Source organism: Neoarius graeffei, chromosome 15 (assembly GCF_027579695.1).
Source record: "Neoarius graeffei isolate fNeoGra1 chromosome 15, fNeoGra1.pri, whole genome shotgun sequence".
NCBI lineage: Eukaryota > Metazoa > Chordata > Actinopteri > Siluriformes > Ariidae > Neoarius > Neoarius graeffei.
The window spans coordinates 18,004,984-18,031,770 of NC_083583.1; the positions used below are offsets into that span (position 1 = coordinate 18,004,984).

The 26,787-nt window shown below is 43.0% G+C and overlaps 2 protein-coding genes across 2 annotated transcripts in view; one reads left to right on the top strand and one right to left on the bottom strand.

Annotated features, from left to right (window-relative positions):
* mmp15b (matrix metallopeptidase 15b) overlaps nt 1-849 on the bottom strand; it is a 39,173-nt gene extending 38,324 nt beyond the window's left edge. The window contains exon 1 of the mRNA XM_060940946.1: nt 58-849. Coding sequence (XP_060796929.1) covers nt 58-168 — 111 coding nt within the window. The 5' untranslated portion in view covers nt 169-849. The remainder of the gene's footprint in view (nt 1-57) is intronic.
* A 10,200-nt stretch (nt 850-11,049) lies between these two features.
* LOC132899221 (adhesion G-protein coupled receptor G5-like) overlaps nt 11,050-26,787 on the top strand; it is a 57,551-nt gene continuing 41,813 nt past the window's right edge. The window contains exons 1-2 of the mRNA XM_060940947.1: nt 11,050-11,137; nt 11,939-12,020. Of these exons, the coding sequence (XP_060796930.1) occupies nt 11,951-12,020 (70 nt within the window). The 5' untranslated portion in view covers nt 11,050-11,137; nt 11,939-11,950. The remainder of the gene's footprint in view (nt 11,138-11,938; nt 12,021-26,787) is intronic.

The window sequence follows — 26,787 nt, forward strand, 5'->3', positions numbered from 1 at the left end:
AGAACAGAACAAAACAAAACAATTAGAGAAGGAAACTTGAAGCACAGTAAGACTTACCTCTGCATTGAAGCCATCATCTCCAAATGTGTGTGTCCCACACAGACAAAGCACCAGGAATGAAGGAAGCAGTGTCCATCTCCAGAGCATCACATGCCACAATGATGCCATGTTCACAATTCTGGATCAATCTTCAATGTAGGATGCCAGATCCTCAAATACGAGTCCAAATGATCTCTGATCTCCTCGTTTCAAACTTGCAAAAGACCTACAAAGGCTGCATTGCTCTGAAGCTCTGAAGTGTCCTCTGTTCTTCTCTCAGGATCAAATGCTAAAACACGTTTCTCATGCTCAAGCTGTCACTCTACCGGTTTAAATGACCGGAGGCAATAGGTGTAGTCGAGCTGAGAGGGGTTGGACCCAAAACTCAGAGAGGTCCGCTTCTCTGGCACAAGTTAGGCTGGGATCATATCCCGCGGGTGTGTCCACGCTGCGTTTATTCCTCCTTTTTCACGTGCACGCACAAGCCTGTGTCAAACGTCAGTCAGAGTTGCGCGCGCGGAGAACAAATCCCAGATCCCTCCTTCACGTCAGCAAGGCGGGCGGCGGACGGGCGGACGGACGGGTGCGCGCACAGACGCGCGCACATACACGACTTGAAAACATAAATTGTATGATGTCAAGAAGAAGAGCGGGTACTGAATGCGCACGGAGTCCAGCTGTTCGCCGCGGGTAATGGGTGGCGTGCGTTCACAGCTTTGTTGTAGCTTTTAATAATGAAAAATAGAGAAAAAAAAATCCAGATTTTCTGGAAAAGAGTAGAAGGGTCGGTTCGTGGATCCGGCGCGCTCACCCGGGTGCGCGTGTGCGTGCGCGCGTGGAGGAGGGACGCGAACAGAAGCTGATGTTGATGGGAAATGTACCCACCCCCTACTGTATTCACAGTGCACTCATACACCATTCACTCCCGCAATTCCTGAAAGTTGTTTGTTTGTTTGACCTAGAAGTCCCACTGAAATCGAAAATCTCTACCACTAAAATTCTACCACTAATAACCAAAATACACACATGCTTTAAACTCACTTCCAGTGTGCAGCTGTACAAGTTACACACAGTGCCAAATTTATTATCTACACTTATTATAGCACAGGGTGGCACGGTGGTGTGGTGGTTAGCGCTGTCGTCTCACAGCAAGAAGGTCCTGGGTTCGAGCCCCGTGGCCAGCGAGGGCCTTTCTGTGCGGAGTTTGCATGTTCCGTGTCCGTGTGGGTTTCCTCCGGGTGCTCCGGTTTCCCCCACAGTCCAAAGACATGCAGGTTAGGTTAACTGGTGATTCTAAATTGACCGTAGGTGTGAATGTGAGTGTGAATGGTTGTCTGTGTCTATGTGTCAGCCTTGTGATGACCTGGCGACTTGTCCAGGGTGTACCCCGCCTTTCGCCCGTAGTCAGCTGGGATAGGCTCCAGCTTGCCTGCGACCCTGTAGAACAGGATAAAGCGGCTAGAGATAATGAGATGAGATTATAGCACAGCATTGCTGAATACTCGATTCTGATTGGTCAGCAGGTGCTGATTCCATCCATCCATCCATTATCTGTAGCCACTTATCCTGTCCTACAGGGTCACAGGCAAGCTGGAGCCTATCCCAGCTAACTATGGGTGAGAGGCAGGGTACACCCTGGACAAGTCGCCCAGTTATCGAAGGGCTGAGACATCGAGACAAACAACCATTCACACTCACATTCACACCTATGGTCAATTTAGAGCCACCAATCAGTCTAACCTGCATGTCTTTGGGTGAAACCGGAGCACCCGGAGGAAACCCATGCAGACATGGGGAGAGCATGCGAACTCGACACAGAAAGGCCCTCGCCGGCCGCTGGGCTCGAACCCAGGACCTTCTTGCTGTGAGGCGACAGTGCTAACCACTACACCACCGTGCCACCCTCAGATGCTGATTCATTTTCCATAAATATAAATTATTCATATATTATTTTTTCTATAGTAACAGTTCATTCAGAAGAACTTGTATGGAGGACTTCTTTTTCTTCTTCTTCTCCCTTGTCCAGCACATGGATTCCATGTGGATCCACGTTATATTAATTTAAGCATAGTTTTACACCTTCCCACTGCAACCCTTCCATTTCTGGGCTTAGGAAGCAACCATTCACACACACATTCACACCTATGGGCAATTTAAAGGAGCCAATTAGCCTAACTTGCATATCTTTGGACTGTAGAGGAAACCAGAGCACCCGGAGGAAACCCATACAGACATAGGGAGAACATGCAAACTCCACACAGAAAGGCCCCTGTCAGCCACTGGGCTCAAACCCAGAACCTTCTTGCTGTGAGGTGACAGTGCTAACCACTACACCACCGTGCCACCCACAGTGCCAACTTTATTATCTACACTTATTCATTTATAACACAGCATTGTTGAATACTTGATTCTGACTGGTCAGCAGGTGCTTATGCTGATTAACTTTCTATAACAGCAGCTCTTGACAATAGTTCAGAGCTCATTATAGCTTATTTATAATATTTGCTTATTCATACATTATTGCTTCTATAGTAACAGTTCATTCAGAGGAACTTGTATGGAGGACATGGTACATAATCTAATGCCAGGATCAAACGTCCAGCTTTTGGCCCAAATATGGGCATCAGGAATGACAAACAGGCCTTGTAGTGTGACAGAATCGAAGACAGTGATGTGACATCTGGGACAAAAAGTCTAGCATGTCAGAATTTTTTGTATTTCCTCGCCTAGTTTGACAACTCCTATGATGTGCTCCTTGACGTTCCTTCTGTAGCCATGTTTGACAGTTTCTTGACTCTCCTCCCTGATAACACATAAGGACGTGAACAATGATTGGTTGGGATCAAATTTGTAGTGCTGCCATTTTCCTGAACAAGGCAAACAAAAATTTATGGCACTATGATTGCCTAATCTGACATGGTGACCATAAGTCATGGCATAAGTCTAATAATAAAAGACATTTTTTAAAATGTGTTGCCATTTAACAAAGATGTGTGTGAGGAGGCGGTTATTTAATTTCAATATAGTCTCCAGTGTCAGTGATTTATAACAGTAAGTTTTTCACCACAGGAAAGTCTTCCAGACAGCGTATCTTTTTTGTCTTCTTAACTGTAAGACATAGAAAAAAATAGAGGTTGATGCCATTGTAACATAAGTGATAACAGGACTGAACTTGTTTCTCAGACATTCAACAACATCAAACAAATGGATCAAAATTACAACATGACATTTTGTTTTCTAAATTAAAAACTGTAATTGTTGGCAAATCACTGTGGTATAAGAGGAGTAGAACACTTCATGATATGCTGTTATTGGACATTAATCAACTTCGGATGGTGCCAGTTACACTGCTTCAATCACAACACCTTGTTGTTGATTATTTTCCAACAACAGCATGTTTCATTCTTTACATTATTACTCACTGGAGCTCATGTTTTTCTATACACAATTTGTTATCCCCCTCTATCCCATCCATCAGTGTAAGGCAACCACTACAGGACCACAGCTGAACCAATATTATTGGGCTTGGACACCATTCTCAGCCCAACAATACACTGATACACTGACTAGTGCTTGAATTTTTACACACCTCAGCATCATGGCTGGGATTAGACCCAACCACAAAAGTCCCCAGCATCCTGTATATAAGAATAATGATTAACACATACTGCGCATGAAAAAGATTAGCTTTTAGTCTTTAACTGGACAGCTACAAGAAGGAACAACAAGGAAAGTGTGTCTCATTAGTCAAATTAGATGGAAATCATTCACACACTACCATGTCAGTGTAACCATTGAATCCCTGCCCTATATGATATCTGGTAAATGATAGTCTTTTCACTGATGGACAGGGTAGAAAGGATGACAAATGTGCTGCCATAACTGTACACCAGAAAAGTGCGCCTAATGTAGTTGGTGTGTCTCATAAACTAGCAAATTGTTATTACCTAAAAAGAAAGAAGTGTATCTTGTAAAACAGAGCACTTTGTCTTCCTTTTAGCTGGCCAACAGCTAAAACCTGCTGGAGCAGGTTTGTTGTGAAATTGTGAAGAACACCCAGTCATGCTGTGTTGATGGTAATGCATGTGATAGGGAACGCATTCAAACACACACAAAGAAAGCAGCTGACAAGTGACAAGTGGTGTGAACACAGGAGACGAGTATCTTGAGAGAATGACGGAATCTTAATGCCTGTCAGCATGAACACATTAAGTCTCTTTTCAAATACTGGCTCAGACACAAACACACACACACACACACACACGCTTTGATCTAGAACACCACACCGGAGCTGGAGGTGTGCGTCCCTGCAGGGTTTGAGGTAAGGAAACAGGAAGATACTCAACAGTTCAGTGAACTCACAAGTTCTAAAGGCACTGCGCTTCATAGCGTCATGTCTCCAAAGATAGACCATAAAACAAACTGTTTCACTAATCAAAGAAAGTCATTTGCATTATCTCTGTCATGCATTAACTCAAACCTGTTCTATAAGATTCTTGACTAATAAGCCATCCATCCATTATATGTTACCACTTATCCTGTGCAGGGTCGCGGGCAAGCTGGAGCCTATCCCAGCTGACTATGGGCGAGAGGTGGGGTACACCCTGGATAAGTCGCCAGATCATCACAGGGCCGACACATAGACACAAACAACCATTCACACTCACATTCACACCTATGGTCAATTTAGAGCCACCAGTTAGCCTAACCTGCAAGTCTTTTGGACTGTGGGGGAAACCGGAGCACCCTGAGGAAACCTACGCAGACACAGGGAGAACATGCAAACTCCACACAGAAAGGCCCCATCGGCCTCTGGGCTCGAACCCAGAACCTTCTTGTTGTGAAGTGACAGTGCTAACCACTACATCACCGTGGCGCCCCTAATAAGCAGTCTAAATCTAAATAATAACAATAATAATAATAGTTAGCATGTGAAACTGAATGCTGATTTTCTTTCCTTGATATTCTGCACATTTTGATCTGGTTATCTCAAAATTCTGCTACAAAACATGAACCAGAGCTCGTACTGTATGTCTAACACCTGTATAACATCTCCATATGGTCGGACAAACAAAGCACTGTGAGCACTCTGAGCACTAAAAACCTGATGCTGTGTGTGTGTGTTAGTGAGTGACCTAGTCATCACTGAATGTATCTGATGTTGATTATCCTTCATCTTTTAAAGCAGGAATGTCAAACTCCAGGCCTGAAGGTCACAAAACTCCAGTGTTCTGCGTCATACCTCAAGTAATGCAAAACGCATCAACTAATTCAACACCAAGACATTCATTGACTGAACTTTGTGCAGTATATTAGAAGAGGAAGAAGAACAAAAACAGATTCACACACTTCTGTACTAGTAACTATTGACTCCCACCCTGATTCTTTGAGCTAATGTCAGAGCAGCCCCTGCTGGCCAGCGTGGACATTTAATTAGCTTGTGAATGTGGATTTATGCAGTTATCCAGTCAGCCAGTTGTGTGGTGGCAACAGCACAATGCATAAAATCATGCAGATACAGGTCAAGAGCTTCAGGTAATCTTCACATCAAACATCAGAATGAAGAAAAAGTGTCATATCTCTGACTTAACCCTAACCATGGCATGGATGTTAGATCATGCCAGATGGACTGGTTTGAGTATTTCAGAAAGTGCTGATCTCCTGCAATTTTCCACACAACAGTCTTTAGAGTTTTCACAGAATGGTGCGAAAAACAAAAAACATGACTGAAGCATAACAATGCTGGTGACTTTCTGTGACCAGAAAGTCATCAACTCAAGCAGTTGGAGAAGGATGATGGGGGAGTAGTTACTTAACCTCCTAGGGCTTAGCGGTCACATGCGTGGACAGCACTTTTTAGAAATTCGGAACAAGAATCCACATATGTGGACATACTTTTTCTCTAAAAGTACATCTTATCAAAAGATGATGCTTAGTTTTTATTCTAATCAGGTTCTAATAAGCCCAAATAGCAAAGAGAAATAAAAAATGCATGTAAAAAAACAGCTTGGGCCTTAGGAGGTTAAGAGAAGGTAGATTGCAATATATTGTATGTGAGTTAGAGAACTCATGCCGAACACTGAAGGAGGAGCTGAATGTTGAATTCCACCATACATCTACTATATGGTCAAACATATGCAGACATCCAACTATCACACCCATATGTGCTTTTTGAACATCCCATTCCAGATTTAGTCCCCTTTGCTGTTGTAATAACCTCCAATTTTTGTGAATTCTTGCATCTTGCCACTGACGTCAGACAAGAAGACCTGGTGCACAGTCAACATTCCAGTTCATCCCAAAGGTGTTCAATGAGGTTGCGGTCAGGGCTCTGTGCAGGACACTCGAGTTCTTCCACTCCAACCTTGGTTAACCGTGTCTTCATGAAGCTCGCTTTGTGTACAGGGGCACTGTCATGCTGGAACAGGTTTGGGTCTCTTAGTTCAAGTGAATGGAAATCTTAATGCTACGGCATACAAAGAGACAGGACAAAGACAAGATGTAGCATTAATTGGAGAATGATGGTGACATAGAGAAGTACTATTTTAAGTATCAAAGTTATGGACAAATCACCTTGTTATCCTATTAAATTATTTCCATATCAGTTAAAAGCTATATGGCCTTTCGATTTCATAAAATCGGTGAAATTTAGTTCCCTCTGAAAGTTGGTCATTGTGATATGTGTTTATTTCTGCAATATCTCAAAAAACAAAACAAAAAATCCAGGCCATTCTGTGGCTGGGAAGTTATGAAATTTGAGGGGATTCCCTAGCAAACAGTGTGCATGAAATCGCTCGCTTCATGCAATCAAGCAGACCGAGGAAGTCCGTGTGCGCATGTGCAAGTTTACCTGCTTCTTCTTCTTTTCCTTCTTCTTTTGGGTTTTACAGCAGCTGGCATCCAGTGTTGCATTATTGCCATCTACAGGTTTACCTTGACCGTGCGTTGACAATTACATCATTCTGTTGCTAAACAAACAGCTGATCACACTGAGGCACTCGCTGACCACCGATAATTAGATTAGATTAGATTAGATTAGATTAGATTAGATTAGATTAGATTAGATTAGATTAGATTAGATAAAACTTTATTGATCCCTTTGGGAGGGTTCCCTCAGGGAAATTAAGAAAAAAACCCCCATTTATTAGTTTGGTCCTGCATTTCCTTTCCTTCGCAACATAAAGTCTTTTCTTCTCACTTTCCATTAGTGTAGTTGGTCTTTCACGTTTCATTCGCACACTCACGTCCTCCATTTTTCTCTCCTGTTTCAAATTTGTATCTCAAAATGCCTTGCGCAAACAGGGAAAGCCCACCACGTGATACATGATGTAATATCCTGAATTAGGTCATGGTGAAGCAAGAAAAAATAGCGGAGAATTTAGGGCCACATGGCCCTAAATTCATGAATTGTTCTATTTTTAAAAAACTAATAAAATTGGAAGTTTGTGATTCGAATTCAGTAGCTTTCAGTCCACTAAACAAAAATAATTGCATGTCAGGGAAAATTCTTTTTATGACCTACACTTGAAAAATCTGAAAGGCAGTCTACCTTTAACAATATGACATTTTTTTTGCACACCAGTTGCCTATTCATTTTGCCTATCATTTATTATCAAAAATAAATGGACAGATAACTGGTGTTTAAAAAATATATTTCAGCAGTTTAACAATTGAAATGAATTGAGGCAATAATTCATTTATGATTGTTGCTTCAATTCCTTTTAATCATTGCATTTTAAATTGATGCATCATTCCAAAAAGAAGGGAACAGAATGAAAAGAAGAGATCAGAAGTAAAATAATTGAACATATAAACAAACGAACAATGTATTTACTCATATATCTAAATGTTGCTCAATATACAGTACTAATTACCTTGTAGCTTAACTCCCCCCCCCCTCCCCCCCAGCATTTATAATTTATTTCCATGGAGCATCCATTTTATAATCAGCTAGAGGTTGATTCAGCCATTTGGGGGAACAACGTTGTGTAAGTCATTTCAGTCTTTATTGCTCTCTTTTATGACTTTTGATAAATGACAGGTTTTAACTGGGTACATTTCATTTACATGTGCAGTATATAACACTTCCCTAAGCATAACAACAGAGAGTGCCTTGTACACTTTAATGCGTGCTTTGAATTTTGCTGGGAAGAACCTGTGGTTGTTTCTGAAACAGGGAAAGTTTCAGAAACTTTCTGAATGCAGTAGCATCAATACATTTCAAACAATAAATTACTTATAGTTCCTGCCATGTTTATTGGCAGACTTTGTAAAGATTAGTTAAAAAGGGTTAGATAAAATCCACTTTTTGGTGAAGTCACTTCATTTCACACTGAAAAAAATGAGAAATCAAAACTTTAATTGAAATAAATTTATTCAGAGAAAAACAAGTCCTTCATCAAGAAATATATTTTCAACAAAAACACATGTGCCACTATTACTGGCACCCCTGCATTTAATACTTTGTACAACCTCCCTCTGCCAGTAAAACAGCTCCAAGTCTTCTCCTTTAACATTTTATAAGGTTGGAGATACAGAGCAGGGCATGTGAGACCGTTCCTCTTTACACAATCTTTCCAGATCATCCAGTGTCCAAGGCCCGCTCTTGTGCTCTCTCCTCTTCAGCTGAGCCCACAGGTTTACAATGGGGTTCAGGTCAGGGGACTGAGATGGCCATGGCAGAAGCTTGATTCTGTGGTCAGTTAACCATTTTTTGTGTTGATTTGGACATATGTTTCGGATCATTATCCTGCTGGAAGATCCAATGATGACCCAGTTTTAGTTTCCTGGCAGAGGCAGCTAGCTTTTGATTTAAAATGTCCTGGTATTTCATGGAGTCCATGATGCTATGTACCCTAACAAGGTTGTAGGGCCTTTGGAGGAAAAACAGCCCCAAAACATCACAGAACTTTTACTATATTTACAGTTGGGATTGGGTTCTTTTCATTATAGCCATCCTTTTTACATCAAACCCACACTGAGTGTTTATTGCCAAAAAGCTCCATTTTTGTTACATCAGACCAGAGAACACGGTTCCAGCCAAAGTTATAGAAGCATTTTGCAAACTTCAGGTACTTATATTTGTGGTTAACTGACAGAAAATCCTTTTTTTTTTCTGGAAGACCTTCCAAATAATCTGTTGGCATGGAGGTGGCATCTGATGGTGGTTTTGGAGACTTGGAAACCCCAAGATTTTACTTTTTCTTGAAATTCACCAATAGTGATCCTTGGAAATTTTTATTTAATTTATTTTAATTTTTGCCTCTCTTACCCTCCTCGTCACTGTACATGGGGGCAAAATAAACTAGGGTCCTCTTCCAGGCAAGGTTGCAACAGTTCCAGTTGGTTTCAACTTTTTTTTTATTATTGCACTAAGAGTAGAAATTGACATTTACAGGCAAGTCACTATTTTTTTTTAAATAACCATTCCCTAACTTATGAAAGTCAACACACTTCTCTCTCATTTGGTTTGCGTGTTCTCTTATTTTTCTCATGTTGATGGATGACTAAGGGAATTTGGCCTCGTCACCTCATATTTCTACCTCAGGTAATCAGGAAGTCATGGATTACAGCTTGAAACTTCCTACACACTCCAATCAACTCAAAAATGTACAATTTAAATGGGAAACATGCTTCAGTTACATTGTCTCGTCTCGTCTCGTCTTCTTCCGCTTATCCAGGACCGGGTCGCGGAGGCAGCAGTCTAAGCATGGAAGCCCAAACTTCCCTTTCCCCAGACACCTCGGCCAGCTCCTCGGGAAGAACACCGAGGCGTTCCCAGGCCAGCCGAGAGACATAGTCCCTCCAGCGTGTCCTGGGTCTTCCCCGGGGCCTCCTCCCGGGGGGACATGCCTGGAACACCTCCCCAGGGAGGCGTCCAGGAGGCATCCGAAAAAGATGCCCGAGCCACCTCAGCTGGTTCCTCTCGATGTGGAGGAGCAGCGGCTCTACTCCGAGCTCCTCCCGAGTGACTGTGCTTCTCACCCTATCTCTAAGGGAGCGCCCAGCCACCCTGCGAAGGAAACTCATTTCAGCCGCTTGTATCCGCGATCTTGTTCTTTCTGTCATTACCCAAAGCTCATGACCATAGGTAACAGTTACATTGTGTTTACCATAATTTCTAGGGGTGCCAATAATAGTGGCACATAGTTATTTCTTGATGTGGGATTTGTTTTTCTTTGAATGAATGTATTTCAATTAAAGATTGGATTTTTCTCTTTTTTTTCAGTGTGAGATGAAGTGACTTCACCAAAAGGTGGAGGTGTTTTTTTCTAGCCCTTTTTACTAATCTTTACAAGGGGGCAAATAATCATGGTGGGAACGGGATATTTTTTCAGCTGTATTGCTGAAATTATTACATCGGATACATCATACAGTTTGATCACTGATGACTGTGCCTATTTTCTGTACTTGTTTCCATTAATATGTTGATATGGGGGCGGCACGGTGGTGTAGTGGTTAGCGCTGTCGCCTCACAGCAAGAAGGTCCTGGGTTCGAGCCCCGGGGCCGGCGAGGGCCTTTCTGTGTGGAGTTTGCATGTTCTCCCCGTGTCCGCGTGGGTTTCCTCCGGGTGCTCCGGTTTCCCCCACAGTCCAAAGACATGCAGGTTAGGTTAACTGGTGACTCTAAATTGACCGTAGGTGTGAATGTGAGTGTGAATGGTTGTCTGTGTCTATGTGTCAGCCCTGTGATGACCTGGCGACTTGTCCAGGGTGTACCCCGCCTTTCGCCCGTAGTCAGCTGGGATAGGCTCCAGCTTGCCTGCGACCCTGTAGAAGGATAAAGCGGCTAGAGATAATGTGATGTGATGTGATGTGATGTTGATATGGAGCTATAAACCACCATATTACAAGAGGTATTGTGTCCTGGTTATCTGGAACAAAGCACCTTTTATTACTGTACATGTGATACTCTGGTATTTGTGTATGCAAATGAATAAGAGGTTCGATAACAGGCAAAAAACAAGCAAGAAAAATGAGGCATGAACATATTTCCCAGTTGAGCTGCTTGGGGTTTTAGTTTACTTATCCATGAAGCGACCCTGATTTTAATAGACTCTGATATCTGATATCTAAACTCACCTGAAGACAGATTTTGGTAAGGTTTCGTTTTATGATTTTAATTTATTTGAGTGTGAAGTGTTCATGAACAAAGAGGTATGAAGCTGATTGTTTTATTTATTGAGAATGGCAAGATTCCCCATTAATAATAATAATAATAATAATAATAATAATAGTAATGTTTATTATTATATGATAAATAAACAGTGTTAATATAATAACAGTGTTAAATAATAGTGTTTCTCAGAAAACACTGGCGAGAGAAACTGTATGTATTTACATCTCTGACTTAATGGCTGGACTTCTTGTGTGTATGTGTGTGCATATATATATATATATATATATATATATATATATATATATATATATATATATATATATATATGCTTATGTGTATGTATATATGGATGTATGCATGTGTATATATACTGTATGAATTACTTTTATTACTGTTTTCCTAAATTTGTTTTAATCTCTTTTTTTTTTTTTTGTATGTGTGCTATGGACCCTGCTGTGAGTCTGTAATAAAGATTGAATTGAATTGAAATTGAATACAAGATGTGAATAATTTAGTAGAAGGATTGTTTTTCCATTTTTATCACATTCACAGGATGAATTTGTAATTATGCAGGTTTTCATTTTCAAAATTTGTAATCTGCATTTATATTTTTTAAAGTATTCTTGTTGTTCTTAATTTTATTTTTTATTAAGCTGGGCCATGGCCTTTTAAGTTTAAAAATTTTATTCATTTCTTGCCTTTTTGCACTGTTATCTATCTATCTATCTATCTATCTATCTATCTATCTATCTATCTATCTATCTATCTATCTATCTATAGAGAGCTGCTGACATGAAGCTCCTCTACTTTATGGTTCTGTTGAGTTTTGGAAATACTGTTGAAAATTCAGGAAGACAATGTGGTGAGAAGAAGCGTATAATTATTTAATTTCATCCTAAGCACACTGTAATAAATATGTAGTGTTTCTTACATCAAATTATCAAATGAAAAAAATGCAATGGCAATATAGGAAAATTATATGTACAGTGCTCAGCGTAAATGAGTACACCCCCTTTGAAAAGTAACATTTTAAACAATATCTCAATGAACACAAACAATTTCCAAAATGTTGACAAGACAAAGTTGAATATAACATCTGTTTAACTTATCACGGGAAAGTCAGGTTAATAATATAACTTAGATTACACATTTTTCAGTTTTACTCAAATTAGGGTGGTGCAATAATCAGTACACCCCACAATAAAAACTACTACATCTAGTACTTTGTATGGCCTCAATGATTTTTAATGACAGCACCAAGTCTTCTAGGCATGGAATGAACAACTTGGAGACATTTTGCAACATCAATCTTTTTCCATTTGTCGACAATAACCTCTTTTAGTGACTGGATGCTGGATGGAGAGTGATGCTCAACTTGTCTCTTCAGAATTCCCCAAAGAAAATAATTTCTTGACACCACAAAGGTGAAGGCTACAAGAAGATCAGCAAAGATTTCCTTATCAGTCAGAATACTGTAGCAAAAGTGGTACAAAATTTTAACAAAGATGGAACTGCAGTCATCTCACAGAGACGTCCAGGTCATCCACAGAAGTTAACACCTCGACAGGAGCGTCTTCTGATGAGAAGCGTTGAGGAAAATCGGCATGCAAGTTCACTGCAGTTATCTAAAGAAGCAGAAAGCCAAACTGGGGTGACTATTTCCCGTGACACAATATGGCGTACACTGCAGAGGAATGGCATGCATGGATGCCATCCACGAAAGAAGCTTCTCCTAAAGCCCAGGCACAAAAAAGCCCACCTAGAGTTTGCCAGGGCCCATGCTGACAAAGATGAAGACTACTGGGACTCTATACTCTGGAGTGATGAGACCAAGATAAATGTTTTTGGAACTGATGGCTTCAAAACTGTATGGCATCGCAAAGGTGAGGAATACAAAGAAAAATGCATGGTGCCTACAGTGAAACATGGTGGTGGCAGTGTCCTTATGTGGGGCTGCATGAGTGCTGCTGGTGTCAGGGAGCTGCATTTCATTGATGGCATCATGAATTCACAGATGTATTGCTCTATACTGAAAGAGAAGATGCTACCATCACGCCGTGCCCTTGGTCGTTGTGCACTTTTCCAACACGACTAAACACACATCTAAGGCCACTGTTGGATTTCTGAAGAAGAACAGGGTGAAAGTGATTCAGTGGCCAAGTACGTCTCCTGATCTGAACCCAGTTGAACACCTATGGGGAATTCTGAAGAGATGAGTTGAGCATCACTCTCCATCCAGCATCCAGTCACTAAAAGAGGTAATTGATGAAGAATGGAAAAAGATTGATGTTGCAAAATGTCGCCAACTTGTTCATTCCATGCCTAGAAGACTTGGTGCAGTCATTAAAAATCATGGAGGCCATACATAGTACTAGATGTAGTAGTTTTTGTTGTGGGGTGTACTCATTTTTGCACCACCCTAATTTGAGTAAAACTGAAAAATGTGTAATCTAAGTTATATTATTAACTTTACTTTCACGTTATAAGTTAAACAGATGTTATATTAAACTTTGTCTTGTCAACATTTTGGAAATTGTTTGTGTTCATTGAGATATTGTTTAAAATGTTACTTTTCAAAGGGGGTGTATTCATTTATGCTGAGCACTCTCTCTCTCTCTCTCTCTCTCTCTCTCTCTATATATATATATATATATATATATATATATATATATATATATATATATAATCTCATCTCTAGCCGCTTTATCCTGTTCTACAGGGTCGCAGGCAAGCTGGAGCATATATATATATCTTCAGAATGTTACTTATAATAGACAAACAAACCGGTTGTAACTTGAAATGAGTGAAATAGCACGATTTAAGTAGTTTTACCGTGGCCAATGGTAAACAAAAATCGCGCTGAATATTTTCTTGCCAGGCAGAAGTCGTGATTCCGGACGGTCCGGATAGAGTCTCTTTATGTCTGTTACTGCGTGGTCCCAGCCCCAAAAGAGGAAGAGAGTAGCGTGCCTTAGTTACTTATGGAATCATGGAGGAAGTGACATAGGTGATCCCGCCCAAGCATGACGTAGGTCATCGCGGAAGTAGTTTGATGGGATCTGTAGTTCTTAGACGGACTGTGTTACCTACAACACACACACACACACACACACACACACACACACACACACACACACACACACACACACATAAATTGGTTCAAATAACCAAACAGTCAAGGGCACTTGAGGTATAGCAGGTAAACATGAAATAAGCAGTATAAACAAACTAGCAGCTGTTAAGATGAGGTAGTGCGGAATAGTGCAAATGAGCGAGGTAAAGTGAGATGTGCGATCCCTGAGTTCAGTGTGTTAATGAACGATGAGATGTATGTATGTATGTATGTATGTATGTATGTATGTATCAATGGCAACTCCTCCATTGAGGGAAGGGAGGAAGATCCTCCCTTAAAATTTTAAAGAAAGAATTTCCAGGACACATTAGTTTAAAAAAACGCATATAATTAATAGACAAATGTTTAAAACATGTCAAAACAGTTGAAATAACTATATTTTATCAATTAAAAATGGAAGAAAAACTCGCCAAAATATCGTCCTCCCTAACCTCCTCATTGACATCCATTGTACGCGCTCAGAACATGGGCGATTCGCGGGCTCCTCTTTTAACATGGGAGTGAATGGGCGAAAGGGAGGCGATTCCTCCGTTTGGGCGGGTCTATTTGCCTGTCATCAAGCAGCCAATCAGCAGAGCTGCATTCGTCAGTGCGGCCAATCAGAATGAAGGGATGAGTTGGCGGGTTGAAATCATAGCATACTTACTGTCAGTGTCACTGCCGAGCTAGAGTAGTGTCATTTTGAGTAGTGCGGACAGCGGAGAATTTGACTAATTGTTGGCTATTGCTTTGTTGTAGTTTATCAACTTAATAAAACGCGATGGAGGAACGTGACATTGTGTACACGATGTTAAACACGCCATTTCAAACACTGGGTTATGAGGAGAAGGTTAGAATCAAAACCGAAGGGAGACCAGTTCCCCAACTTAACATTCAGAAACCGAATGGTAAGCTAAGTGTGTTTAACACCAACACCTCATGGTATCGGAGATACCCATGGCTAACAGGCAGTGTCACAACCAAACGGCTGTATTGCTGGCCTTGCCTGTTGATGGGTAGCAAATCCCAAACATGGTCTGTGCAGGGATTTAATGACATTAAAAATTTGGACAGGGCCACCAAGCGCCACGACCAGACCAAGGAACACGTTGGTGCAGCTATTCACCTGAAATTGCTAGGTAGTGTGCCAGTTGACCAGCTAGTGGACGAGGGTGTGCGGATACAAGTGGCACAGCACAATGCTAAAGTGCATTGCAACAGAGATACACTGAGGCGTCTGATTGATGCTGTGGCGTATTTGGGCATGCAGGAGCTGGCATTTAGGGGGCGGGATGAAGGGCCAAATTCAGACAACAAGGGAAACTATAGGGAGCTGACGGAACTGATTGCACGGTATGACAATTTGCTGGCAGAGCAGTTGCAGTCTTCTGGTGTTTTTAGTGGCATGTCCTGTGGCATCCAGAACGACTTGATCTGTGCAATCGGCACATCAATCAGCCACGAAATATCGAAAGAATTAAACGTGACTCCGTTTTTTTCATGGCAGATTGACGAAACCACTGATATAAGCTGTCATTCCCAGCTCTCAATTATCGCGAGATTCGTGGACAGTCAGGGCATTATTCAGGAACGTTTTCTGGGCTTTTTCGACGTGTCTAGTGGGAGGGATGCGCAGTCATTGTTTCAGTTTGTGCAGTCCAAGATGTCCCCTTACAACTTCGCTGAGAAGTTGGTTGCACAAACTTACGATGGTGCTGCGGTGATTGCCTTGGTTCTCAATGGACTGCAGGCTAAAGTGAGAGAGGTTGCTCCAGCCGCAACTTTTGTTCACTGTCATGCCCACCGCCTGAATCTCGTCCTTAGTCAAGGTGTCAAGGCCATACCCAAAGCGCGAGTCTTTTTTGCAAACCTGGGTGGGTTCACGTCATTCTTTTCCAAATCAAGTAAGAGGGTGGCACTACTTGAGGAATCTGATTGCGCGAGAATGCCAAAGACTGCTCCAACACGTTGGAATTTCTCATCCAGGGTCGTGAATACCGTCGCAGGTAACCATGAAAAATTGCTTAACACGTTTACCCGCGTTCTAGAACATCCTCCTATGGATGATGAAACAACTCGATTGGCAGATCGCCTGAAGGCAAAATTGGAAGACTTTGAGTTCATGTTCTTGCTTTTTACTTTTGAGGAGCTGTTTGCACAGACCGACGTTTTATTTAACATACTGCAACAGAAAGTCATGGATGTTGCCTTCTGCAAACAGCGCATAGAAAACTTCATGCAGTTGCTTAATGAGCTGAAGTCAAACAGGGCTTCTGAGAAAACATACAGCAAAGCTGCCAGTCTCACAGAAGACCCCGAATTTGGTCACAGGAGAAAGAGAAGGCAGGGTGAGCAAGACCATCGCCAGGTCTATAAAACTCTCTATGACTCAGTGCATAACAGCATCAAGGCCCAACTCACACAGCGCTTCCAGCAGCTTGGCCGTTTGCATTTCATGGAGCTGTTAGACTTTGACAAATTTGAATCATTTAAAGCAGAATTCCCTTCTCGTGCATTGTCCAACTTGTCAGAGACATATGGGAATTTCTTTGATGAGGCCAAACTGAAGGTGGAACTACAGCATTTCTACAGTGATGCAGAGATCCACTCTTCCTGAAAACTGTGTGAGGCTATCAACTTCATGAAGTCAAACGGGCTTGATGAGGCAATGTCTCAGGTGTATAGACTCATGTGTCTGATTGCCACCATTGGTGCCACCTCAGCAGGAGTTGAGAGGAGCTTCTCATGTCTGAAGCGCATAAAAAGCTTCACCAGAAACACAATGGGACAAGAGAGGTTGAAAAGTTTAGCAGTCATGTCAATTGAAAGGAGGATGCTTAAATCTCTTCAACAAGATCCCCAGTGGTATGAGCAAGTCATTGATAAATTTGCCACCCAGACATCCAGGAGACTTGACTACTTTTTTAAATGAATTACTGTTTTAAATTTGACCCATTCACACCTCACATAGCTCATTCAACAAGCATTACACTACATGGTATTTCCCATGCTGTGTCCTCAAAAACATTTTACTTTTATTTCTTGCAGTAACAAAAAACCCCCATTTTTAACAGAGCTTATCTTTAAAAATATACAAACCCCCTAACAGTTGTAAACACCCCAAAACTTCCAACCTCTCTCTCTCTCTCTCTCAACCATCCACCTATCTATTCACTCACTGTCCTCCCCTATTTTTATGACCACCAGTCGCCACTGGTATGTATGTACGGTATGTATGTATGTATGTATGTATGTATGTGCAGAGCATTTTTTAAGGATTTTCCACTAGGAGACCAACTGGTCTGGGCAATACAATCACAGGCCCCAGAGTCCATGCGGCTGCACCGCTGCGGCATATTCTGTGATGCAAAGTGGTTCACCAATCACCATACAGACAAACACACTACAGTGACTACACAGCTATCAAGAGCAATTACCAAGCACAAATGTTATGTCAAAGACACTCAAAGTTACACAGTAATGACATCGGATTCTGACATCAGCCATCTCAGTAACCAAATTTTAGTTTTGTTTTTCTTAACCAACATGATCTTGTGTGTATATCTTATAACATAGATCTTCATTTTCCTTGTTAAATGTATACTTACATGGTACTTGGTTAATTAATTGCAACTGATTGAACCAAATGATAAGACATAACTTGGTTTAAAATTTGGTCTCCCAGTGAAGCTGGTTTGGGATTGACTAGGAGCCCAAATCTGGCCACTGGGAGACCATTTGGTCTCCCAGTAACTATGTTAAAAAATGCTCTGTGTATGTGTGTGTGTTGGGGGGGGACTGTGAGGATGACATGTCAGATGCTGAAGGGGGGTGTGCGAGCAGAATCTGTGGTAGGGGGCAGAGGGGGGAGGAAGGGCAGAACAGGGAGGGAGTTGAGCCTCGATCATATTGATAACATTTTTGATGCATTTCGCCACCCGTAAGGAAGCCCACCTTGTCCCGTCGCATAAATCACCCGTCATTGTCAATATGATCACTGTCCACCATGTCTTCACACGCTACGCCAGCTTGAGTTCAATTATTTAATTAATGACTTCGCTTTCCAGAAAAGTAGGAAAGTGTCCTTGTAAGTTGACCCATGGCTGTCAAACTGAATGCGCAAAGCTGTGTGCCACTGCTGTTTGGGACACTACGTGTATGAAAGGATGAAATGTTTCACATAGCTTAACATTTTGAGATTTATTTCTGAGAAGCAAGATATTTTTATTTCTTTGTTATCGCTCTTTGTTTTCACAAGTTAAAAGTCGCCTGGATTCCAAAATGAAAACGAATGGTTATATACCAAATGAATGTTCTTGTTCTGAATACTAAAGGAACTGTTGTAGGCCTCGGTTATGTTCTTGACATGTTGTTCATTGACTCATTCATTCAAAGGCTTCTTGAGGCTAAACTTTAGTTAACCAGACTTGTTAACCGTGATGTCTGATGGATTTTTTCACCATGCAATTGCCTATTTCACCATTGCTTTTTCTCGATTAAATAGGTGTTGATGGATATAAAGTTTTATCGTTCAATGGTATTTCTAATTGTGCCACTGTCATTATTTAAGTTTCTGTCTCTAGTTAGACAGGCATGCCTTAGGGGGTGAATTTGCTGAGCGCAGTTGACAACAGGCGGGGGTGGGGCCTCGGGGGGGTGTCTGCCCAGGGCCTCGGCAAGGGTTAACGTGGCCCAGGACAGGTGCACCTTGTTCACAGCGTGCGTGCTGGAGCTCGGTTGGTGCGCACGCAGCCCGAGGTGTGCTTTCAGGTGCACACGCCAAGACATGCAGGACTGACAAAAAAACCTATCGATGGCTGCACAAATTGACTTTATTGATTACCTTTTTTTGTAGAAAGTGCTGTCTTGCTGTTGTGCCGAGGTATAGAATAGCTTTAGCCATTTATTTAATTCTTCCTTGGACGTTTCAGTTATGTAATTTTGTTCTTTGAGCTTTTGAATCAGTCGAAAAAAATTCAACAAATTTTAATTCTTCAAGAGGAAGAATGTAAACAAGCCAGTGAAATGACAGTAGCAATTTGTGAAAAATAAAAAAAGATACATTCTTACTATCAAATACTTTCATTTCATATTTTATTGCTTTTTTTTTGTATTTTGGGGGGTTTTGGTTTAGAGAAGAGTTTTTATTTTGTCCTTGGCTGGTTCAGCAAAATGCTCCACCATTTTGTATTTCTTGACTCACGGTCTATGAGCTGATAGCCGAGTAGTAGAGTAACCAATCAGAGTGTGTGATTGATCATATCCAGTGAATATGAGAGACAGACACAGAGAGAGCACAACTTCCTAAAGCCTCGGTTACAACCGGCCGTACGTGCTCCTACGGCCGGTCTACGTGCAAAAAACGCAAGAAACGCACAGAGGGCGCGTGTGTGACGTGCTGATTTTCGAGCCGTAGACTGGCCGCAGACCGGCCGCAGAGGTTCTTTGTCATGTCAAACAAACTCTATGGGCACTTACGTTTTTTCAGGTTGCAAGACAAACTTACGGCCAATGTGCGTCTTTCTCCACGAACAAAAAAAACGCAGCGATTTAGGGAAACGCCAAAAATCGCACGGCCAAAAAATCTTACGTCCGGTTGTGACCTAGGCTTAAACAAAGTTTTCGATATGATGCTTGTGCTCTGGCTGTAGTAGGATTATGAATATATTACTCAGAATGAACACATTATATAATGTACAGTGGTGCTTGAAAGTTTGTGAGCCCTTTAGAATTTTCTATATTTCTGCATAAATATGACTCAAAACATCATCAGATTTTCACACAAGTCCTAAAAGTAGATAAAGAGAACCCAGTTAAACAAATGAGACAAAAATATTATACTTGGTCATTTATTTATTGAGGAATTACATATCTGTGAGTGGCAAAAGTATGTGAACATCTAGGATTAGCTGTTAATTGGAAGGTGAAATTAGAGTCAGGTGTTTTCAATCAATGGGATGACAATCAGGTGTGAGTGGGCACCCTGTTTTATTTAAAGAACAGGGATCTATCAAAGTCTGATCTTCACAACACATGTTTGTGGAAGTGTATCATGGCATGAACAAAGGAGATTTCTGAGGACCTCAGAAAAGCGTTGTTAATAGTCATCATGCTGGAAAAGGTTACAAAACCATCTCTAAAGAGTTTGGACTCCACCAATCCACAGTCAGACAGATTGTGTATAAATGGAGGAAATTCAAGACCATGGTTACCCTCCCCAGGAGTGGTTGACCAACAAAGATCACTCCAAGAGCAAGGCGTGTAATAGTCGGCGAGGTCAGAAAGGATCCCAGGGTAACTTCTAAGCAACTGAAGGCCTCTCTCACATTGGCTAATGTCAATGTTCATGAGTCCACCATCAGGAGAACACTGAACAACAATGGTGTGCATGGCAGGGTTGCAAGGAGAAAGCCACTGCTCTCCAAAAAGAACATTGCTGCTCGTCTGCAGTTTGCTAAAGATCACGTGGACAAGCCAGAAGGCTATTGGAAAAATGTTTTGTGCACGGATGAGCCCAAAATAGAACTTTTTGGTTTAAATGAGAAGCGTTATGTTTGGAGAAAGGAAAACACTGCATTCCAGCATAAGAACCTTATCCCATCTGTGAAACATGGTGGTGGTGGTATCATGGTTTGGGCCTATTTTGCTGCATCTGGACCAGAACGGCTTGCCATCATTGATGGAACAATGAATTCTGAATTATAGCAGTGAATTCTAAATGAAAATATCAGGACATCTGTCCATGAACTGAATCTCAAGAGAAGGTGGGTCATGCAGCAAGACAACGACCCTAAGCACACAAGTTGTTCTCCCAAAGAATGGTTAAAGAAGAATAAAGTTAATGTTCTGGAATGGCCAAGTCAAAGTCCTGACCTTAATCCAATCGAAATGTTATGGAAGGACCTGAAGCGAGCAGTTGGTGGAAACCCACCAACATCCCAGAGTTGAAGCTGTTCTGTACAGAGGAATGGGCTAAAATTCCTCCAAGCCGGTGTGCAGGACTGATCAACAGTTACTGGAAATGTTTAGTTGCAGTTATTGCTGCACAAGCGGGTCACACCAGATACTGAAAGCAAAGGTTCACATACTTTTGCCACTCACAGAAATGTAATATTAGATCATTTTCCTCAGTAAATAAATGAACAAGTGTAATATTTTTGTCTCATTTGTTTAACTGGGTTCTCTTTATCTATTTTTAGGACTTGTGCAAAAATCTGATGATGTTTTAGGTCATATTTATGCAGAAATATAGAAAATTCTAAATGGTTTACAAAATTTCAAGCAGTACTGTAAATGAATCCACTGGTATAAAAAGGAGGTGCCCTTGTAGTGTATTACCTGACCCAAACTTGGTTATATTATCCCTAGCCTTGATCTTCCATGCGTAATGCATGTACATGTGTCCTCTGGCCTTCATTTGAGTCCAGTGTCATGTCTGCTGCTTTCATTAGCAGCAGGGAAGTTTACATATTTTCTGAGGCGCTACATGCCTCATCAGCTATCAATTCATGTACAACTTGATTTTATGGAATAATTGTTCAATATGTCACTCGGATCCGCAACGTATTTCAGATGAAAAATATAAATTTTTCAACACGAGAAGAGAAACTTCATATCCACACTACTCAGAGTTTTATATCAGGGCTCGAAATTAGCGGTGGTCCGGTCGCCCGAGGCGACTTAATTTGTCATTTGGCAGGTAATTCCTGTCACTAGCCAGCCCGGCTGGCTAGTTGAAATAAATATGTATGAAGCGAAGATTCAGACTAGGGCTGTGCAATATATCGAATATACTCAATATATCTCTGAAAATTCTGTGTCAGATACATAAAATTATATTGCAACTATCGAGTATTTTGTGGTCATCTGCCGACTTGTGTTTGTTTCATGTTTGTTTAAAACATTTTCCGGTGGTTTTCTCCCTGTCCCTCAGGCAGTAACGTGAGAGGCTGCCTAAGGGGAAAAAAAAAACAAACAATAACGTCACACACTTGCCAACCAATCCCGGGCGACATCTCGGTGCTGAAAGGAACTTGCGGGAAGATTTTCTAGTTTCGGTTTACAGTGCTGACTCAGTTCGTGCAATCGCTGATGTTGCATAGGCTACCGTGTAAGCTCTGTCAATTTCAGCAACAAATTAAAAATGGAAGTGGACGAATTGGTTCCTAAAAGAACTAGTAAGGGGTCAGTCATCTGGCATTTTTTTTTAAATTTTATTATGGTGCTCTGTGTTGTTCTCATTTATGTATTTAACAACAGTATCAAAATACTCGGGTCTTGAAATAAATGCACATTAGTCATGAACAATGGTAACTACTCTCTTTTGTGTTATTTTTGACAGAAGTAAAATTCATACATGAACAAATTCTGGCTAGTTGATTTTCTGTTTGGCTAGTTACTTTGGAAGGTAACTGTGTGTGTGTGTGTACACACTCATACACATGTTTGGACACACCTAATTCAATCATATGGATTATCATACCAATTACTGCATTTGAGGAATCGGGCTATTTACTGTATCTTTTATTATTTACTATTTGATCCAGTGGCATCATTACGCCCTATCACTCGGGACTATAGCCCTGGGTATTTTCGCCCTCAAAAAAAGTAAGAGATTAATAGAAAACAACTGAGTGAAACAGCTCGGAACTTGACTATTGTTGGATTTTTCAAGATGAAAACAGATGGTAAGTCATCGACCATGGGTGTTTATATAGAATAGATCACCAGTGTAACCTGTTGAATTATGTCGATGCACAGAAACCGCTCCGTGTAGCCTGGTTATGTTGAATTTACAGCGTTGAGTCTGTATGATTAGTGTGCCAGGTGAGCTCAAAAGTTTGAGTGGTTTAATGAATATCTACAGTGGTGGTCTATTTGCCCCAACTAAGTTTATTTAACAGGTCAACAACAATTTGTGTTCATGTAGACAACGATAGTTGCCCTGACATAATTTAATCATATGTTTTAATGCAACATGTAGCCTCCAAAGAACCAGCCAGTGTTAGGGTTTTGCTGGGATTCGAACCTGGTTCGTAGGTGTGATAATCCAGCAAACCCCCACTAGGCCACCAGGGGGATGACTCAAATGCAGAGGCGTGAGGCGGAAGTAGAAAAAGAATCAAAAGGTTTATTTAAACTATATACACTATATACAGGGCAAAACAAAAGACAAAAAAAAAACCAAAGAGTATAATCCAAAAGAAAAGCAAAGTGCAAAAATTCAAAAGCTAAGAAGATCAAAAAACACAGTACAAAGGAAACTGGAGATAAACATAACAGCACAAAGACTCCGTGACAAGAGGACTGAACTCAGGGGTATAAATAGACAAACTAATTAAGGACACAGGTGAAGATAATTAGGCAATTAACACAAACACAAAACACAGGAACAGTGGCGGCCTCTAGAGGCCAAAATAAACACGACATGAAAAGGAAATAACAGCGGCCTCTAGAGGCCAAAACAGTCCTAGTCCTAACAGGACCCCCCCCTCTAGGAGCGTCTCCTGACGTTCCCAGGGCGATCCGGATGGGCCGAATGGAAGTCCCGACATAGTTCTTTATCAAGGACATCCCGAGCAGGAACCCAGCAGCGCTCCTCAGGACCATAGCCCTCCCAGTCCACCAGATATTGCAACCCGCCGCGGACCCAGCGGGAGTCAAGCAGGCGATTCACAGTGAACACAGTCTGCCCCTGGAAGATGCGGGGGGGTGGGGGGTTCCTAGGGGCAGGGGCATACGTAGACGTCAGTACGGGCCGTAACAGGGAAACATGGAAAGTGGGGTTGATCCTCAGAGTCCGGGGCACCTGGAGCCGGTAGGAGACAGGGTTCACCCTGCGCACCACCTTGAAGGGGCCAATGTAGCGAGGAGCAAGCTTGCGGTTCTCCACCCGCAGTGGAAGGTCCTTAGTGGACAGCCAAACACGCTGCCCAGGGCGGAAAGCGTGTGCAGGTCTTCTATGGCGGTTGGCCTGAGTCTGGTTGGTTCTGGAGGTCTGTATGAGGGTCTTCCTGACCTTGCTCCAGGTCTTGCGACACCGTCTCACATATTGGTTGACCGAGGGCACCCCCGCGTCCTCCTCCTGGTCCGGGAACAGAGGTGGCTGGAACCCGAATTGGCACTGGAATGGCGACAGCTTGGTGGCCGATGACTGCAGGGTGTTGTGGGCGTACTCCGCCCATGGCAGCCAGGTGCTCCACGATGTCGGGTTATCCATAGCCAGGCCTCGCAGGGTGGTTTCCAGGTCCTGGTTGAGCCTCTCCGTCTGACCATTGGACTGTGGGTGAAACCCAGAGGAGAGGCTGGCAGTGGCTCCGATGACCTTGCAGAACCCGTGCCACACTCGGGAGGAGAACTGGGGCCCTCGGTCTGAGATGATGTCCTGTGGAAGACCAAAGACTCGGAAGACATGATTAAACAAAAGTTTCGCAGTTTCAAGAGCAGAGGGGAGTTTGCACAGTGGTATGAAGCGGCAGGCCTTGGAGAATCTGTCAACTAAGACCAAAATGACCGTGTTACCTTGAGACTCAGGGAGACCCGTGATAAAGTCGACTGCCACGTGGGACCAGGGACGCCGGGGAATGGTCAGAGGATGCAGGAGACCCTGGGGACGCTGTCGTGGGTTCTTGGTTCTGGTGCAAACCTCACAGGACAGGACAAATGACCTTACTTCCTTCTCCATGTTAGGCCACCAGAAGCGTCTTTTCAGGAAGTCCAGGGTCCTCCGAGCTCCCGGGTGGGCGGTGAGAGGGGAAGAGTGACCCCACTGGAGAACCTTGGCCCGGGCTTGATGTGGGACGTACAAGAGGCCTGGTGGCCCTGTCCCAGGACCGGGGTCCTGGCGTTGGGCTCGTCGGACAGCCTCCTCAATACCCCAGCGGACAGGGGCCACAATCCGGGACACAGGGATAATAGGCCCGACTTCATTCTCCCTGTTAGTGGCAGAGAACAGTCTGGACAGTGCGTCAGGTTTGGTGTTCTTGGAGCCGGGGCGGTATGAGAGGGTGAAGTCAAACCGACTGAAAAACAGGGCCCACCTAGCCTGTCGAGGGTTCAGTCTCTTGGCTTGCTGGAGGTACTCCAGGTTCTTGTGGTCAGTCCAAACCAGGAATGGATGTTGTGCTCCCTCCAGCCAGTGCCTCCACTCCTCAAGGGCCAGTTTGACCGCTAGCAGTTCTCGATCCCCCACATCGTACCGGGACTCAGCAGGACTCAGGCGGTGGGAGAAGTAAGCGCAGGGGTGCAGCTTTCCTTCCGAACGTTGAGAGAGCACCGCGCCGACACCACTGTCCGAGGCGTCCACCTCCACGATGAATGGTTGGGAGGTGTCCGGGAGAACCAGAATGGGTGCCGTGCAGAAGCGGTCCTTGAGGTCTTTGAACGCCTTTTCTGCCTGAGGAGACCAGCCATAAGATCCACCTGTCCCTTTGGTGAGGTCTGACATGGGTGCTGCCACAGAACTGAAGTTCCTGATGAACTTGCGGTAGAAGTTAGCGAATCCTAAGAACCGCTGAACCTCCTTAACGGACTTGGGAGTAGGCCAATCCCGGACGGCCAGGGTCTTGGCAGGGTCCATTTGGAGTTGGCCTGTCCGTACAATAAATCCCAGAAAGGAGACCTCGGGAACATGAAATTCGCATTTCTGGGCCTTGGCGAACAGATTGTTCTGTAGCAGCCTCTGGAGAACCTGGCGGACATGGTGGCGGTGCTCCTGCACGGTCTTGGAAAAGATAAGGATGTCGTCGAGGTAGACAAAAACGTATAGGTTAATCATGTCCCTTAAGACGTCGTTGATTAGGGCCTGAAAAACAGCTGGTGCGTTGGTGAGTCCGAAGGGCATCACCTGGTATTCGTAGTGCCCAGACGGGGTGTTAAAGGCAGTCTTCCACTCGTCTCCCTGTCGGATACGGATGAGGTGGTATGCGTTCCGTAGGTCCAACTTGGTGAAGACGGTGGCGCCTTGGAGCAGGTCGAAAGCTGTGGACATCAGCGGAAGGGGATATCGGTTGCGCACAGTGATCTTATTCAGGCCCCTGTAATCAATACATGGTCGGAGCCCCCCATCCTTCTTGCCGACAAAGAAGAAGCCGGCTCCAGCAGGTGAAGTGGAGGGTCGAATAAACCCAGAGACCAGGGCATCTTTGAGGTATTCCTCCATGGCCTTGCGTTCTGGCTGAGAGAGTGAAAACAGTCTGCCACGAGGAGGGGTAGTCCCAGGGAGCAAGTCGATGGCACAGTCGTAGGCCCGGTGCGGAGGAAGAACGGCGGCCCTGCTCTTGCTGAATACCTCCTTGAGATCCCAGTACTCTGTGGGAACTTGAGATAACTCGGTGAGATCAGGGGGCTCGGCAGGAGACACAGGAGAGCTAGAGAGCAGACAAGAGGCATGGCATGCAGGGCCCCATTCCACAACCTGGCTTGTTACCCAGTCTATGCGAGGGTTGTGGCGAGTAAGCCAAGGAAGGCCTAGAATAACTGGGAACTCAGGTGAAGGAATCAGGTGCAGGGATATTTC